Raw genomic sequence first — 16,015 nt, forward strand, 5'->3', positions numbered from 1 at the left:
GACAGGAAGGAAGGAAGGAAGGAAGGAAGGAAGGAAGGGAGGGAGGGAGGGAGGGAGGGAGGGAGGGAAGAAGTCTACAATAAAAGTGGTATAAACCAGGCACAAAGCCCCAGTGAAGTCCTCATGGCGAATAATAAGAAAGCAAAAGAGTGACGTGTGGACACTGACGTGGCTTTCCTTAGTCCCTGGCAGAGGAGGGGCTGTGGTCAGACTACTCCAGTGTCCGCCTGCCCCGTGCGACTGAGCACCTCTGAGTGAGGCCGTCGTGGAGCCTCACAGAGTGTGGAGCACTGCATCTGCTTCTTGGCGGTGATGCACTGAGGGGTCCAGACTTTCCTTAGGGTTTCTAGTTTGGGTTCAGGGGCCTTAAATTGACTATGGGGCTCAGGGTGGTGACACACCCGGTTAAGGGCACGTATTACCAAGCACAAGGATCTGGGTTCGAGCCCCCCCCCCCCACTCTCCACCTGCAGGAGGGCTGCTTCACGAGTTTGTGAAGCAGGTCTGCAGCTGTCTATCTTTCTCCCTCTCTATCTCCCCAACCCTTTCTCAATTTATCTCTTTTCTAATGAATAAAATTGAAAGAAGAAAAAAAAAGGAAAAAATCGCCGCCAGAAGCAGTAGGTTCATAGTGCTGGCACTGAGCCCCAGCGACTAGAGGCTCTAATCACTAGTCAAAAAAAAAAAATTTTTTTTTTTTTAACTATGAAGCAACAGAAGGCTCAGGAGACTCACAGCTGGGGTCCCGGCTTTGTGCAGTGGCCTGGTGGGCCTCTGAGTCTCGGGGTCTGTAACCCTCTGCTTCTCCCGTTAGGTACAAGAAGAACCTGAAAGCCCTGTATGTTGTGCACCCCACCAACTTCATCAAGGTCCTGTGGAACATCTTCAAGCCCCTCATCAGGTGTGTGGCATCTGGGAGGCACTCTGCTTGGGGACACAGGGGTCCCTGCTCTTATCCAGACACCTGAGGTCTGGGCTGGGGGGTAATGTGGAGACATCTTGTGCCTGGGGGGTTACCCCCCTGCCCCTTCTGGTGCATGAATGGGAGCCTGGCTGGCTTTCCTGAGGTTGGCACCTGGTGTTTTAACCCTTTTACTTCACCTGAGCACCTGCTTTATGCACCTGTGTGTGGGCTCCTGAGAGTTCGTGGGGCACAGGATCCCTACAGGACTTCCAGAGTAGAGAAACTGTCCTCCCTGAGTGAGCCACAGAGGGAAAAGGTGCCTGGGACCTGGGACTCGGGGGAAGACACTCCACCCACCTCCCCAGAGTGGGATCCTGCAGACACCGCTCAGCTCTTGGGGTGGTTTGCAGCCTCACAGAAGGCCTGCTCCCTGGGGCTGCTCCCTGAGTCTGTAAACGGGGGGGGGTTATGCTGGAGTCGTCTGAGTTACCACAGCCCACGACAGTCTTGCCCTCCCAAGGGGAAGCCCACGCAGAGACCCAACCACTGACCACACAGTTGCTTGACACACAGGTGGGACCTGTGACCTCAGTGCACAGAGCCTCTCTTACCAGGCAAAGCAGCCCACGGCAGACGGGTGTGTCCCAGGAGCCACCCGAGGCCGGTTCTTTCCCAGGAATGTGCAGGGTCTGGGTCACCAAGTTGGCTGGTCCTAATCTGAAGCCCAAAGATGCAAAGCTGTAGCCCAGGAAAGCAACCATTTCAGTCTCTCCTCCACACACTCCTTCTGCACCGCAGCCTTAATCCTGCTCTGCAGGAGGCCCAGGGAGGATAGGAGGCCCAGGTGGGCAGGCCTGGGGGACTCCAGGCAGGGTGGACACATGTGCAGAGAGACTGTCCTCTCCTGGATACCCAGTGGGCATCTCACCGGCCTTTGCTGCCTCCTCTCAGTGCCACCCTCACCTCCTCCACCTGCTGAAACCCAGCCCTGGTGACTCAGGCCTGTTGCTAACCTGCGTCACTTCCTCAGTCCCTCTGCCTTCCTGTCAGGTGGGTGTGTCACTAACCACACACAGGTGAGGCGCCTCACCTAGGTAGAGCCAAGGCTGAGGTGGGATGTGCGGCCGCGACCCAGGTGTTTTCCCTTTGCCCCTGTGGAAAAGAAGCATCTTAGCTTCCATTCTGGATCACAGGACTCATGTTTGCAGTCTGCAGAGCTGACGGGGCATGGGGGAGGGGATCCTTCTCACTTTGGGAATCCAGGAAGAATGTCCCCTGGGTGGAAGAGAGAGAGAACCAACTGGAGGGAGGCCAGCCTCCAGGAGGTGAGGATGAGGCCATCTCATCCACCAGGGGGAGCCAATGCTGACAGCGTGGCATTCTGAAGCTCAAGGCTTGAAAGCAGTCGCCCCTCAGTTTTAAGGGGGAAAGCCTTCAGAGATCTCTGCAGGGCACAGCCCTGTGGCTAAAATTGCAAGCACAGCCTGTGTGACTGCAGTGGTTAAGAGGGTACAGTTTGGGAGTCGGGCGGTAGCACAGTGGGTTAAGCACACGTGGCGCCAAGTGCAAGGACCGGCTAAGGATTCCGGTTCGAGCCCCAGATCCTCACGTGTAGGGGAGTCGCTTCACAGGCGGTGAAGCAGGTCTGCAGGTGTCTGTCTTTCTCTCCCCCTCTCTGTCTTCCCCTCCTCTCTCCATTTCTCTCTGTCCTATCCAACAACAATGACATCAATAAAAAATACAACAATAAAACAACAAGGGCAACAAAAGGGAGTAAATAAATGTTTTTTAAAAAAGAGGTTACAGTTTACTTGGGATGTTTTTGCCACGTCCACTAATGATAAGAGACCCAGGGGGTTCTGGGAGGGGATGCACACAGGTCTAGGCTGCCGGCGGGGGAGGGGGGGAGTGTGCAAATATGGACAGACTTACAGGTTACACTTCAACAAAGCTGTAAGAGCAGCTTAGGCAGCGACCAGTTCTGAGGAGAAGCTTCCTCCACCCCACCCTGTGCTCTGGATACTGTCCCCACATTGCAGCTAAGGAACCAAGACCGTGACAGTCACAAGTAAGGACATCTGCCAGGTGACAGCTAGACCAAAGAGGAGTTCATGGAAAGGGTCTCACTTAGCAGGGGAAACCCCCATTTTCCAGGGGAGACAGGACCTGAAAAGCAGGTGCGTTGTCACTACAGGGGAGCTTGAAGGAGAGAATTGGGGGCGGAGGCAGGGGGCAGGGGCTACATTCAGCTGACTCTGGTCCCCAGAGTGGCCCGTTGTAGTGAGGCACTAGAGAGGGTCTGTCTGGGTGCCCACCCTCTCAGGACCCTTTCCGAATGAGGAGATGGCCAAGTGGGAAGCCTCCACAGGTACCCCGAGCTCTTGTTGATCCCCACGCCACCTCTTCAGAGTGTGCAAAGTCAGACGGGAATAGAGCTCTGTTTCTGTGCAGAAGAGCTTCCAGCAGCTCATGACGGTGACACTTCTGCAGACGTGCTCCCTCCCCTCCTCTTAGATTCCAGCTTTCACTTGTGTCAGCATTTATGCTTCTTGTATGAACAACACCAGCTTTGTTCTTTCAGGCTCCGGCTGTCAACCCCACCCAGGCCCCCAGCCTCTCTGTTGCCACCTGATTGAGTTTTGATTGTTTTTTTTTTCTTTGCTGATTTTGTAGTCACAAGTTTGGGAAGAAAGTCACCTATTTCAGTGACCTGAGGGAACTGCGGGAACACCTCCAGTACAACCAGCTGCTGGTCCCCGCAGAGGTCTTGCGGTGAGTGGCTGGCCAGACCCTGTTCCTGAGCGGGGAGGAGAGGGTGGGGGTGGGGGGTGTCTCCATTACCCACCGTGCACCCTGGCCTTAGCTGGGCTCCTCAGAGCTGCTGGGTGCTGACTCAGAATCAGGGCTTTGAGCTTGATGCACCCTGCCGAGTCAGAGCCCCAGAACTTCTAAGCAGTGAGCCTGGGGACTGTCTCTGTGTGGGGGTCACGTGTGCACAGAGGGGACTGTTGTTAGATACCTCCAGGCACTGGAAAGGCTTTGCGCTGAAGCCTAATTGAAATGTCTACTGTGTTGTTGTATATAACTGTCCCTCCCTCAACAGGGGAGACAACATAACAGTTATGCAAAAAGACTCTAATGCCTGAGGCTCTGAGACCCCAGGTTCAATCCCCCCCACACACACACTACTCTGAGCCAGAGCTAAGCAGTGCTCTGGTAAAAATAAGCAAATAAAAAAATGGTCAGGAGTCCAGCGGTGGCGCAGCGGATTAAGCTCACATGGCGCGAAGTGCAAGACCGGCATAAGGATCCCGGTTCAAGCCCCCGACTCCCCACCTGCAGGGGAGTCGCTTCACAGGCAGTGAAGCAGGTCTGCAGGTGTCTCTTTCTCTACCCCTCTCTGTCTTCCCCTCCTCTATCCATTTCTCTCTGTCCTATCCAACAACGACAGCAATAACAACAACAATAAAATAACAAGGGCAACAAAAAGGGAAAAATAAATAATTTTTCAAAAAAATTAAAAAATATATTTTCATGGTCCACCTCCCCAACACACACTCCTCTCACGGAAGGGTCACTTGGACCCCGGGAGTTGGGAGAGTCTAATCAGGCCTTGCCCTGCAGCCAGAGCAGCACAGAAGGTGCTACCTGTGCCCTCCTCACCTTGCACCTGCCGATGGGGCTTGGTGCTCCTCCAAGGAGCTAAATCCTCCCAAGCTGCCTAAGGTGAGGTCCCGAATTCTGGTGATGTGGGCAAGCGTGCAGAGGGAGTGGAGATGGTGAGTTTCCTTTGGGCACCAGGGGACTGGCCAGCTGTGGGAGTGTAGAGCTGGGGCAGGGGGGTACCTGCTCTTACAGTGCTGCCAGATAGTGAGGACCACAAGCCGGGGCCGCAGGGCACCAGAGCAGTGCTGAGCCAGCTGGAGAGGGGAACTTTCAGGAAAGGCTTCTGGCAGGTGAGTGTTAGGAGCAGTCAGATGGACGGAGAGGTCAGAGAAGAGACTTCCAGGGGGGCAGGCGGTGACGCACATGGTACAAAGCGCAAGGACTTGAGCAAGGATCCAGCTCTCCACCTGGAGGGAAAAGCTTCACAGTAAAGCAGGTCTGCAGGTGTCTATGTTTCTCCCTCGCTGTCTCCCCCTCTCTTCTCACTTTCTCTCTGTCCTACCCAATAAAATGGAAAAAATGGCCACCAAGGAACTGTGGATTCATAGTTCCAATGGCAAGCCCCAGTGATAACCCTGGAGGCAGAGGGGGGCGGGTGGAGAAGGAGGATCTTTCAGCAAAGAGAAGCCCCTGTGTGGACATATTGGCCTGGGGCTGGCAGGAGTGTCTGAGCAGAGACAGGGCTGGGCCCCTTCCTGCCTGTCTGTAGGAGTGTAAGGTAGGGGGTGGGGAGCGTGGGGGGGTGGGAGGTAGGGGTGGTGTGGGGGGGTTTGGTGGTAGGTAGCACAGTGGGTTAAGTGCATGTGGTGCAAAGTGCAAGGACCAGCGTAAGGATCCCGGTTCAAGTCCCTGGCTCCCCACCTGCAGGGGAGTCGCTTCACAGGCGGTGAAGCAGGTCTGCAGGTGTCTGTCTTTCTCTCCCTTCCTGTCTTCCCCTCCTCTCTCCATTTCTCTCTGTCCTAGCCAACAATGCTGACATCAATAACAATAATAACTACAACAATAAAACAACAAGGGCAACAAAAAAGGAAAAAGAAATAAGTAAAATAAATATTTTTTTAAAAAAAGAGAGAGAGGGGTGTGTGGTGTGTTTGGGGGGCGCTGGCCCCTCGAGGCCGAGCCTTGCCCCCGGCAGGTAAGAGTTGGCCATTGCTGTGTTGAAGGTATGACGAGACGCTTGGGAGCCTGCACCAGGGCCGACGGACCCTCCCAGCGAAGACGCCTCCGCCTCGACCCCCTCTGCCCACACAGCAGTTCGGCGTGAGTCTGCAATAGTAAGTGAGCCACCGGGGCCTGCAGGGGCGGCAGGGGTGGGTCTGCATGCAGGGACCTTCCCAGACTTTTGCCTCCGGCAGCCCGGTGCACAGGGGGGCCGGGCCACTGGGCATAATTTCTCATCCTGTGCACATGTGTGGAGAGCCCAGCTCTGGGAGCCCAGGATGTGGCCACAGCTGGACAATCCCACTGCAGGCCTGGCTTCCAGGGGCAGGTGCAGATGGTGGGGTTGGCAGGCCCTTTAAGAGCCTCTGTGGTGAAAGCAGGTTGAGGTGGCCTCGCCATCTGTCTGCCACCCGCCAACATCCACCAAGACAGAATGCAAGAGAGGAGCCACTCAGCACCGGGTGTTGGCACACCTGGTAGAATGTACACATTTTCATGAGTAAGGACCCAGGTTCAAGCCCCCAGTTCTTACCTGCAGGGAGGGAAGAGTCAGGAGCAGTGGGCGGAGCAGTGCTGCAGGTGTCTCTCTTTCTCTGCATCTCACCTCACCCTCTATCAAAAAAAAATAGAGAGACAGAGACAGATACAGGCTGGGGCCAGGCAATGGTGCACCTGGTTGACTGCACATGTTACGTGCCAAGGACCCAGGTTCAAGGCCCTGATTCCCTCCTAAAGAAGAAGAAGAAGAAAAAAAGAGAAGGTTCACCAGTGATGAAATAGTGCTGTCTCTCTATCTCTTTTTCCTCTCTTATTGTCTCTCTGTCCTAGTAAATAAATTAATTAATTAAATTAGAAAAAAAGAGAGAGAGAGAGAGAGAGAGAAGGTCACTAGGAACAGTGGAGTTATGCAGGCACCAAGCCCCTGGTGATGGGGGCGGGTAGGAGAGGAGGAGAGAGAAAAAGAGAGAGAGGGAGGGAGGGAGGGAGGGAGAGAGGGAGGAGAGGAGAGAGGGAGGAAGGGAGGAGAGTTACTTTATGTTGGGCTCAGCTGTGGGGACTTAGCCACCGTCACCACATATCCTGAAACCCAGCACCTCCTCGGCTTATTTTGTTACTTCTGAAGTGAATGAGTTGGGAGATGCAGCCTTTAGTCTTTGTCAGCTCTTTGTAAAGGATTCTGGGCCACCGCTTCTGGCCAATTTCATCATCTTGGAAGACTCTTCTCAAGGACACTTCCTCCAGGAAGCCTTCACTGGTACTCTAAGCTGTTCATGGGCCATCTTTCCCTCACATCACCCATCGGAGTAGACTTGCTCTGGAGAGGGTCTCTACTTCTATGTCTATACTCAGTCATGACTTTCTGTTCATTTCTGTGTGTGTGTTTTGATTTTTATTTATATATTTATTTTCAGCTAGAACATTACTCAACTCTGGCTTATGGTGGTGCTGAGGAACAGACTGTGTGTGTGTGTGTGTGTGTGTGTGTGTGTGTGTGTATTATAATATGGTGCTGGAGATCAAACCTAAGGTCATGTATATGTATTACCACTGAGCCACCTCTCTAGTCCAACCTTTTTCTATTTTTAGAATGAGAGAAAGAGAGAGACTGTGAAGGGGAGAGAGAGAGAGAGACAGAGAGACAGAACCCCACCTTCCCATCCATGGAACTCTCCTAGCTGTGCCCATGCGATGCCTAGGATTGAACCCAAAGCCAGCTCTGCAGGGTACTCTCCCCTCTAGTAGGCCAGGCCCCGGGGCACCAGGAATGACAGGAGATGGAGGAGCTGTGTCCCCTAGCTTTGCTTCCAAGGGAGCACTTGGTGTGACTTTCATCTGGAGATACGGCATGCAGCCCCACTGAATTTCCTGTGGGGAACATGCATATGATCTGTTTTTCTACATAAGAAGTGTACGCTCAGGGGCTGGGCGGTAGTGCAGCAGGTAAAGCGCACGTGGCGCAAAGCTGAAGGGCAGGTGTAAGGACCCCGGTTTGAGCCGCCAGCTCCCCACCTGCAGGGGGCTCACTTCACAAGCGGTGAAGCAGGTCTGCAGGTGTCTTTCTCTTCTCTCTGTTTCCCCTCCCCTCTTGATTTCTCCCTGTCCTATCTAGCAACAACAGCAGATATAACAACAATAACAATAACAACCACAACAAGGGCAACAAAATGGGAAAAATAGCCTCTAGGAGTAGTGAATTCGTAGTGCTGGCACCGAGCCCCAGTGATAACTCTGGAAGCAAAAAAAGAAAAAGTGTAAGCTGTCAGGATCTAGAGTAAAGGCTCGTGAGCACACACGTCATCATGCACAAGGACCCCAGTTCCACCTCACCCCACCCCCTGTTGTATGCTTTACACTGGGTAGTTCTCCCCCGCCAAGAGAATTGGATCAGTCCAGTTAGTTTCGCAGGCCGCTTGGCCCCGCCCCTAGGAACCCCGCCTGAGTTAGAGAGTTCCACAGTTGGAGAGTTGAAGAGTTCCAGAGTTCGAGAGTTGGAGAGTTCGAGAGTAAGAGAGTTACAGAGTTGCAGAGTAAGAGAGAGTGCTTGCGCCGCCGCAAAGAGACAGCAGAGTTCTGTTTGGTGATTAGTTTGGTTTAGTTTATGAATCGTTGTTCTTGAATAAAGAAATACAGTTTCCCTGCCCAGCCGTATGTCTCTGGTCGTCTCTGTTACCCGCCGTGAAGCTAGCCGGGCCAGCTAGAGCCTCCGAAATAATTTTAACAACAACCCCCCACCTGCAGGAGAGAAGATTCATGGACAGTGAAGCAGGGCTGCAGGTGTCTTATCTCTCTCTTGTCTCTCACTTTCTTCCTATCTCTACCCAATAAATAAATAAATAATACAAATTAAAGTTAAAATTTTTTTTAAAAGTTTAGCCAGGGTGGAACATGACACTTTGTGAAAGGTTTTGAGAACTGGGGAGGTTTTCGCCAGTGGAGGAGAGAAGCCCCAGAATTTTCAAGCCATCCTGTGATCATTTTTTTAAATCACAGTTCCAAAGGCTTCTGCTTTGGGTTCTGTTTTACCAGTTCACCCACGGGCCTACTGCACGAGCCTTGTTCTCCATATTCTGACAGAGGCTCTGCTGGGCTAGGCCTGAGGCCTTTCCATCACCAGTCCCTCAACCTGACCACTCCAGATAGCAAAGCCTCTCTTGCAAATCATTACCTGTTGCATCATTCAGAAGTACTTTAGGAATTCGAGCGGTAGCGCAGCGGGCTAAGCGCAGGTGGCGCAAAGCGCAAGGACCAATGGAAGGATCCTGGTTTGAGCCCCCGGCTCCCCACCTGCAGGGGAGTCGCTTCACAGGCGGTGAAGCAGATCTGCAGGTGTCTGTCTTTCTCTTCCCCTTTCTGTCTCCCCCTCCTCTCTCCATTTCTCTCTGTCCTATCCAACAACAAGGACATCAATAATAACTACAACAATAAAACAACAAGGGCAACAAAAGGAATCAAAAAATAAAATAAAGAGATATTGAATCATCTTTAAAAAAAAGGTACTTTGAGAAAAAAAGTTTCCTGTTTATTACTGTATAGAGACAGAGAGAAATTGAGAAGGGAGGGCGGATAGAGAGGGAGAGAGACACCTGCTGCACTGCTTCACCACTCGCAAAGCTTTCCCCTGCAGATGGGGTCCAGGGGCTTGAACCTGGGTCCTTGCGCATTGTACCATTTGCGCTCACCCATGTGCACCACCACCTGGCCCCCATCTTTATTCTTACTGTCTAACAGACCTTTAAGCATGAAAAAACCAAATCACAGCAAACACATCGTTTTCCGGAGATTGTCCATAATTTGTGGAGTTGGTGCCCCAGGCTCTGTGACCCCCACAGAACACCTTTGGGCTTGTGCTAGAGCAGGTGCTTTTCAGAGTATGTTGATGCAGTATTGGAGTGCCTGAGCTGCGAGTGAGCACATTAAAGACGATGGTGATGGTGGCCCAGGGGTAGCCCAATGGGTAGAGCTCAGGACTTGTAGCTGTAAGGTCCTGAGTTCAATTCCCAGCACTGCGTCTGCTTGAATGATGTTCCAGTTCTCTCCTCATTAATAAGTCAATGAGCAAATATTTAAATAGAAAGATTTATTTATTTTTAAATATTTATTTCCTTTTGTTGCCCTTGTTTTATTGTTGTGGTTATTATTGTTGTCATTGTTATTGGATAGGACAGAGAGAAATGGAGAGAGGAGGGGAAGACGGAGAGGGGGAGAGAAAGACAGACACCTGCAGACCTGCTTCACCACCTGTGAAGCGACTCCCCTGCAGGTGGGGAGCTGGCGGCTCAAACCGGGGTCCTTACACTGGTCTTTGCACTTTGCACCACGTGCGCTTAACCCGCTGCGCAACCTCCGACTCCCTAAAGATTTATTTATATTAACAAAGAAAAATGAGCATTCTGAAGACCACAGTCCATTCTCTTTGGGGAACCAGTTACGAATGTAAAACTCAGTTCGTCTTGTGAATGAGTAGCATTGGCCAACCCTGCATGCCATGTGGAGAGCCGATCTCTGTGACTGCCTCTTTAAATTAATATTTTATGCTGTTTCATTGCAAACAACTATAATAAAATGGCAATAAACATATTAAATAAAGTGCCCAAGATGTCATTTGTTTGGAATATGAATGAATGGAAGTCATTAAAATTTATAAGCAAACCCTCTTCACAGATGTTAATTCATTGTGTGCAGTTCAAAGTACACAACGCCGAGCTGTCACCTTAGAACAGGCTAATTAAGTTCAAATAATGAGGGGCAAGTTGGAGGTTCAGGAGGGTCTCTGCTTTCTTGCCATCCCTGGAGTGGGAAGATGGAAGTGTAATGGAAATATCTGGTACAGCCCTAGCTGGAGGGAGTGGAAAGAGAGTGGGGAGGAGGGTGAGGGGGTTGCAGACATTACAACGAGCAAGGGCCCAGGTTCAAACCCCTGGCCCCCACCTGCAGGGGGAAAGCCTCATGAGTGTCGAAGCAGGTGTCTCTCTGTCTCTTTCCCTTTCTATCTCCCCTTCCTCTTTCAATTTCTTTCTGTTTCTATCCAATAGTAAATTTAAAAAATGTTAGAAAAGGGAGATGGCATAATTGTTACGCAAAAAGGCTCATGCCTGGGCCTCTGAGATCGCAGGTCCAATCCTCAGCACCACCATGAACCAGGGCCAGGAGTGCTTTGGTTAAAATATATATGTGTGTGTGTGCGTGCGTGCGTGTGTGTGTGTGTGTGTGTCTATGTTGTGTGTGAGTGTGGTGTGTGTGTGTGTGTGTCTATGTTGTGTGTGAGTGTGGTGTGTGTGTGTGTGTGTGTCTGAATGGCAGGTCCTAGCTCTAATATTCCAAAACATTAGAAATCTGACTGGTGGCTTAGCTCCTCACTCCAGTTTCCTTCCCTGTGATTGGAGATTAGTTCTGCCAGGGCACTGAGAATTGACTACAGGTGTACAGCCAATTCCTGCTCCTCAGCACTTTGCATACTTTCCTGCTCTTATTTCATTGCCCTAGTTTCCTCTTCTAGGAAGCCTTCCATGGTGAGTCTGTACACAATTGACACACAGATGAAAAAGGTTTAGACTTTTTTCTTTTTCTTTTTTTTTTTTGTCAAGGTTCTTGCTAGGGCTCATTGCCTGCATGATTCTACTGCTTTCAGTGGCCATTTTTTCCCTCTTGCTAGAGATAGAAGTCAAGAGGGCAAGAGAAGAGAGATACTGCCGCACCACTCCACTATGAAGCTTTTCCCTGCAGGGGAGAACTGGGGGGCTTGAACTCAGGGCAATGTGTGTGCTTTACTTGGTGCGCCATCACCTGACCCCTAAACTTCATTATTATTATTATTATTATTATTATTATTATATTTATAAAATGGAAACATTGACAAGACCATAGGATAAGAAGGGTACATTTCCACACATTGTCCACCCCCAGAGCTCTGTATCCCCTCCCGTCCCCTGATACCTTTCCTATTCTTTATCCTTCTGGGAGTAGGGACCCAGGGTCTTTATGAGGTGCAGAAGGTGGAAGGTCTGGCTTCTGTAATTGCTTCTCCACTGAACATGGGCATTGACAGGTCGATCCATACTCCCAGCCTGTCTCTCTCTTTCCCTAGTGGGGTAGGGATCTGGGGAAGTGGGGCTCCAGGACACATGTTGGGGTCCTCTGCCCAAGGAAATCAAACACCATCTCCCCAGACAATACCTTGGGTCCACCTGCATGTTAGCTGTCAGACTCAGGCAAAAGCTAGTAAAGTCATGGGCCTTTTGGAATATTCCTAAAATTGACCTACTAGCTTTTTTTCCAAAACGGAGACCCCCATATCTTCATCTGCAGTATTCCAGCCTTTAGGTTCATGATTAGTCAACCATTTGTTCTACTTAATATCTTAACTATGTTTCAGCCACCAGGTTCCAGACGCTACCATGATGCCTAGACTTCCTTTTATTCAATTGCCATGGCAGCCTTGTCAAAGAGTTATTGGACATAACTGCAAGGCTTTGTTTAGTATTTTAGTAATATTAGCCTCATGGAATACTTGAGAAATCTTCCCTCCTCTGCTACTGTTCTTTGTTCTTTGTTTTTGTAAATGTTTAGAGTCAGAGTTAATCCTCAGAACGTTTGGCAGGATTTATCCACGTAGCCATCTGATCTTTGACTTTTTCTTTGTGGGAAGTTTTTACGTGCTGACCTAGTCTCTTCACGTGCCATAGTTACTCAGATGTTGTATTTCTTCATGAGTCGGTTTTGGCCATTTGTGTCTTTCTAGAGGTCCATCCATCCATGTAATCAAGGTCATAAATGAACATACGTAGTTGCTGACATTCTTTATTTGCATGTCACAAATAGAACCCATTCTCTCATTCCCTGCCGAACTGATCTGAATCTTCTTCTTAGTCAGTGTCCTCAAAGCCTGGTCCCTTTTGCTGATTTCTTTCAAGATATTTTTTTGGGGGGGTGACTTTTCTCTGTTGATTGTCTCTATTTTTCTCTTTCTAATCTTGTCGTTTATTGGCTTGTTTGTCTGTACTCTACCACTGATCGCAGCTGCAATTTTATTCTTTCAACCTGTTGGCTTCTACAGTTTAGTTTTTAAATGCTCTTATTTTTATGATTGAGTTTTCATGTTATTCTGGTTGGAGGATTTACCTTGTGTGATTAAACCCTCTCAAATGTATTGAGCTCTGTATGGTCTGACCTGGTCCGTTCTGGAGGATGTCCCATGTTCATCTGAGAAGGAGGTGTGCCTGTGGCTGTAGGGTGGATATTCTGAGATGTCTCATTTTAGTGGTTTCCTAGATCCTGTGTCTTAGTTGATGTTCTGACTGTTTTGCTATTGAAAGTGGGGTGTATGTAAGTCTCCACTTGTTACCATTAAAATCTTTGTTTCTCTCAATTTTCTGTATGTTTTGGGGTCACTGTAGTTAAATGGCTGTTTTTTTTAAAATTTCTTTACTGGGGGATTAATGTTTTACATTCGACAGTAAATACAGTAGTTTGTACATGAATAACATTTCTCAGTTTTCCACATAACAATACAACCCTCGCTAGGTCCTCTGTCATCCTTTTTGGACCTGTATTCTCCCCCACGCCCACCCACCCCAGAGTCTTTTACTTTGGTGCAATACACCATTTCCAGTTCAGGTTCTACTTGTGTTTTCTCTTCTGATCTTGTTTTTCAACTTCTGCCTGAGAGTGAGATCATCCCATATTCATCCTTCTGTTTCTGACTTATTTCACTTAACATGAATCTTTCTTTTTTTTAAAAAAAATATTTTATTTTATTTATTTATTCCCTTTTGTTGCCCTTGTTTTATTGTTGTAGTTATTATTGTTGTTATTGTTGTAGTTATTATTGTTGTTGTCGTCGTTGTTGGACAGGACAGAGAGAAATGGAGAGAGGAGGGGAAGAAAGAGAGGAGGAGAGAAAGATAGACACCTGCAGACTTGCTTCACCTGCAGGTGGGGAGCCGGGGTTCGAACCGGGATCCTTATGCCGGTCCTTGTGCTTTGCGCCACCTGCGCTTAACCCGCTGCGCTACAGCCCAACTCCCAACATGAATTTTTCAAGGTCCATCCAAGATAGGCTGAAAACGGTGAAATCACCATTTTTTACAGCTGAGTAGTATTCCATTATGTATACAGACCACAACTTGCTCAGCCACTCATCTGTTGTTGGACACCTGGGTTGCTTCCAGGTTTTGGCTATTACAAATTGTGCTGCTAAGAACATATATGTACACAGATATTTTTGGATGGGTGTGTTGGGTTCCTTAGGATATATTCTTAGGAGAGGAATTGCAGGATCATAGGCTAGGTCCATTTCTAGCCTTCTGAGAGTTCTCCAGACTGTTCTTTACAGAGGTTGGGCCAATTTACATTGCCCCAGCAGTGTAGGAGGGTTCCTTTGACCCCACAACCTCTCCAGCATTTGCTGCTGCTACCTTTTCTGATTTATGACATTCTCACAGGAGTAAAGTGGTTGCAGTACCAAGCAGTTTTGGTTACAATGGCGCTATAATTTGAAATCTGGGAGTGTGATGCCTACAGTTCTGCTCTTTCTTCTCAAAAATTGTTTTGGTAATTCTAGGTCTTTTCTGGTTCCAGATAAACATTTATAGTATTTGTTCTATTCTCCTAAAAAATGTGACTGGGATATTGATGAGGATAGCATTAAATTTGTGTATGGCTCTGGGTAGTATAATCATTTTTAATGATGTTAATTATTCCAACCCATCAACATGGAATATCTTTCCACTTCTTTGTGTCTTTTTCTTTCTTTTTCCTCCAGGGTTATTGCTGCGCTCGGTGCCTGCACCATGAATCCTCCTGGAGGCCATTTTTCCCCCTTTTTGTTGCCCTAGTTGTTGCAGCCTTGTTGCGGTTATTATTGCCATTGTTGACGTTGCTTTGTTGTTGGATAGGACAGAGAGAAATGGAGAGAGGAGGGGAAGACAGAGGAGGGGGGGAGAAAGATAGACACCTGCAGACCTGCTTCACCGTCCGTGAAGTGACTCCCCTGCAGGTGGGGAGCCGGGGGCTCGAACCGGGATCCTTACGCCGGTCCCTGTGCTTTGCGCCACTTGGGCTTAACCCACTGCGCCACCGCCCGACCCCCCCCCCCTTTGTGTCTTTTTCTATTTCTTTGAGTAGTAACTACTAATTTTCAACTTGTTTATACAAGTTTTTCACTTCTTTGGTTATTTTAGTGTTTTTGTTGCTATAGTAAAAGGAATTGATTTCTGGATTTCATCTTCTTCTAACTTAGAGTTTGCATAGAGGAATGCCACTGACTTTTGAATTTTAATTTTGTAGACTGACACCTTACTGTGTTGTCTGATGATTTCCCAAAACTTCTTGCTGGATTTCTTAGGGTTTTCTATGTATACTATCATGTCATCTGCAAATAGGGAGAGTTTGACCTCTTCTCTTCCAATCTGTATGCCTTTAATTCCTTGCTCCTGCCTGATTGCTATGGCAAGAACTTCCAACACTATGTTGAATAGTAATGGTGATAGTGGGCAGCCCTGTCTAGTACCTGATCAGAGTGGAAATGCTTCCAGTTTTTCACCATTGTGTATGATGTTCGCTGTAGTTTTGCTATATATAGACCCCACTATCTTCAGGAATTTTCCATCTATTCTCATTTTTTGTAGTGTTTTGACCATAAAGGGATGTTATATTTTGTCAAAGCCTTTCTCAGCATCTATTTATATTACCATATGTTCTTTGGTCTTGCTTTTATTGATGTGGTGGGTCATGTTGATTGATTTACATCTAGTAAACCAACCTTGCATCCCTGGGATAAACCCCACTTGGTCATGATGAAAAACCTTTTTAATAGACTGCTGTATCTGGTTGGCTAGAGTTTTGTTCAATATTTTAGCATCTATGTTCATCAGAGACATTGGTCTGTAGTTTTCTTTTTTGTTGTGTCCCTGTCTGCTTTTGGTATCAGAGTTATGCGGCTTCATTGATGCTGGAAGGGAGTATTCCAGTGTCTTCAGTCTTCTGGAAGACTTTTAAAAGTAGAGGAATTAGTTCTTGTTTGAAGATCTTATAGAATTCATTTGTAAAACCATCTGGCTAGGACTTTTATTTTGGGGAAGGTTTTTGATAACTTTTATTTTGGGGAAGGTTTTCAATTTTGTTGTCCATGATGGGCCTGTTCATATTATCTAGGTCCTCTTTATTTAATTTTGGAAGTTCTTAGGTATCTAGGAAATCGTCCATTTCTTCCAGGTTCTCTAGCTTGGTGGCATATAGTTGTTCATATAAGCCTTGCATGGTATGTTGAATTTCTGCAGTGTCTGT

The 16,015-nt window shown here is 48.4% G+C and overlaps 1 protein-coding gene across 1 annotated transcript in view; it reads left to right on the forward strand.

Annotated features, from left to right (window-relative positions):
• The window catches only part of ARHGAP8 (Rho GTPase activating protein 8), a 62,165-nt gene that overhangs the window by 26,366 nt on the left and 19,784 nt on the right, over positions 1-16,015 (forward strand). The window contains exons 6-8 of the mRNA XM_007531917.3: positions 815-901; positions 3,578-3,676; positions 5,734-5,844. Of these exons, the coding sequence (XP_007531979.2) occupies positions 815-901; positions 3,578-3,676; positions 5,734-5,844 (297 nt within the window). The remainder of the gene's footprint in view (positions 1-814; positions 902-3,577; positions 3,677-5,733; positions 5,845-16,015) is intronic.

Source organism: Erinaceus europaeus, chromosome 4 (genome assembly GCF_950295315.1).
Source record: "Erinaceus europaeus chromosome 4, mEriEur2.1, whole genome shotgun sequence".
In the NCBI taxonomy this organism is placed as follows: Eukaryota; Metazoa; Chordata; class Mammalia; order Eulipotyphla; family Erinaceidae; genus Erinaceus; species Erinaceus europaeus.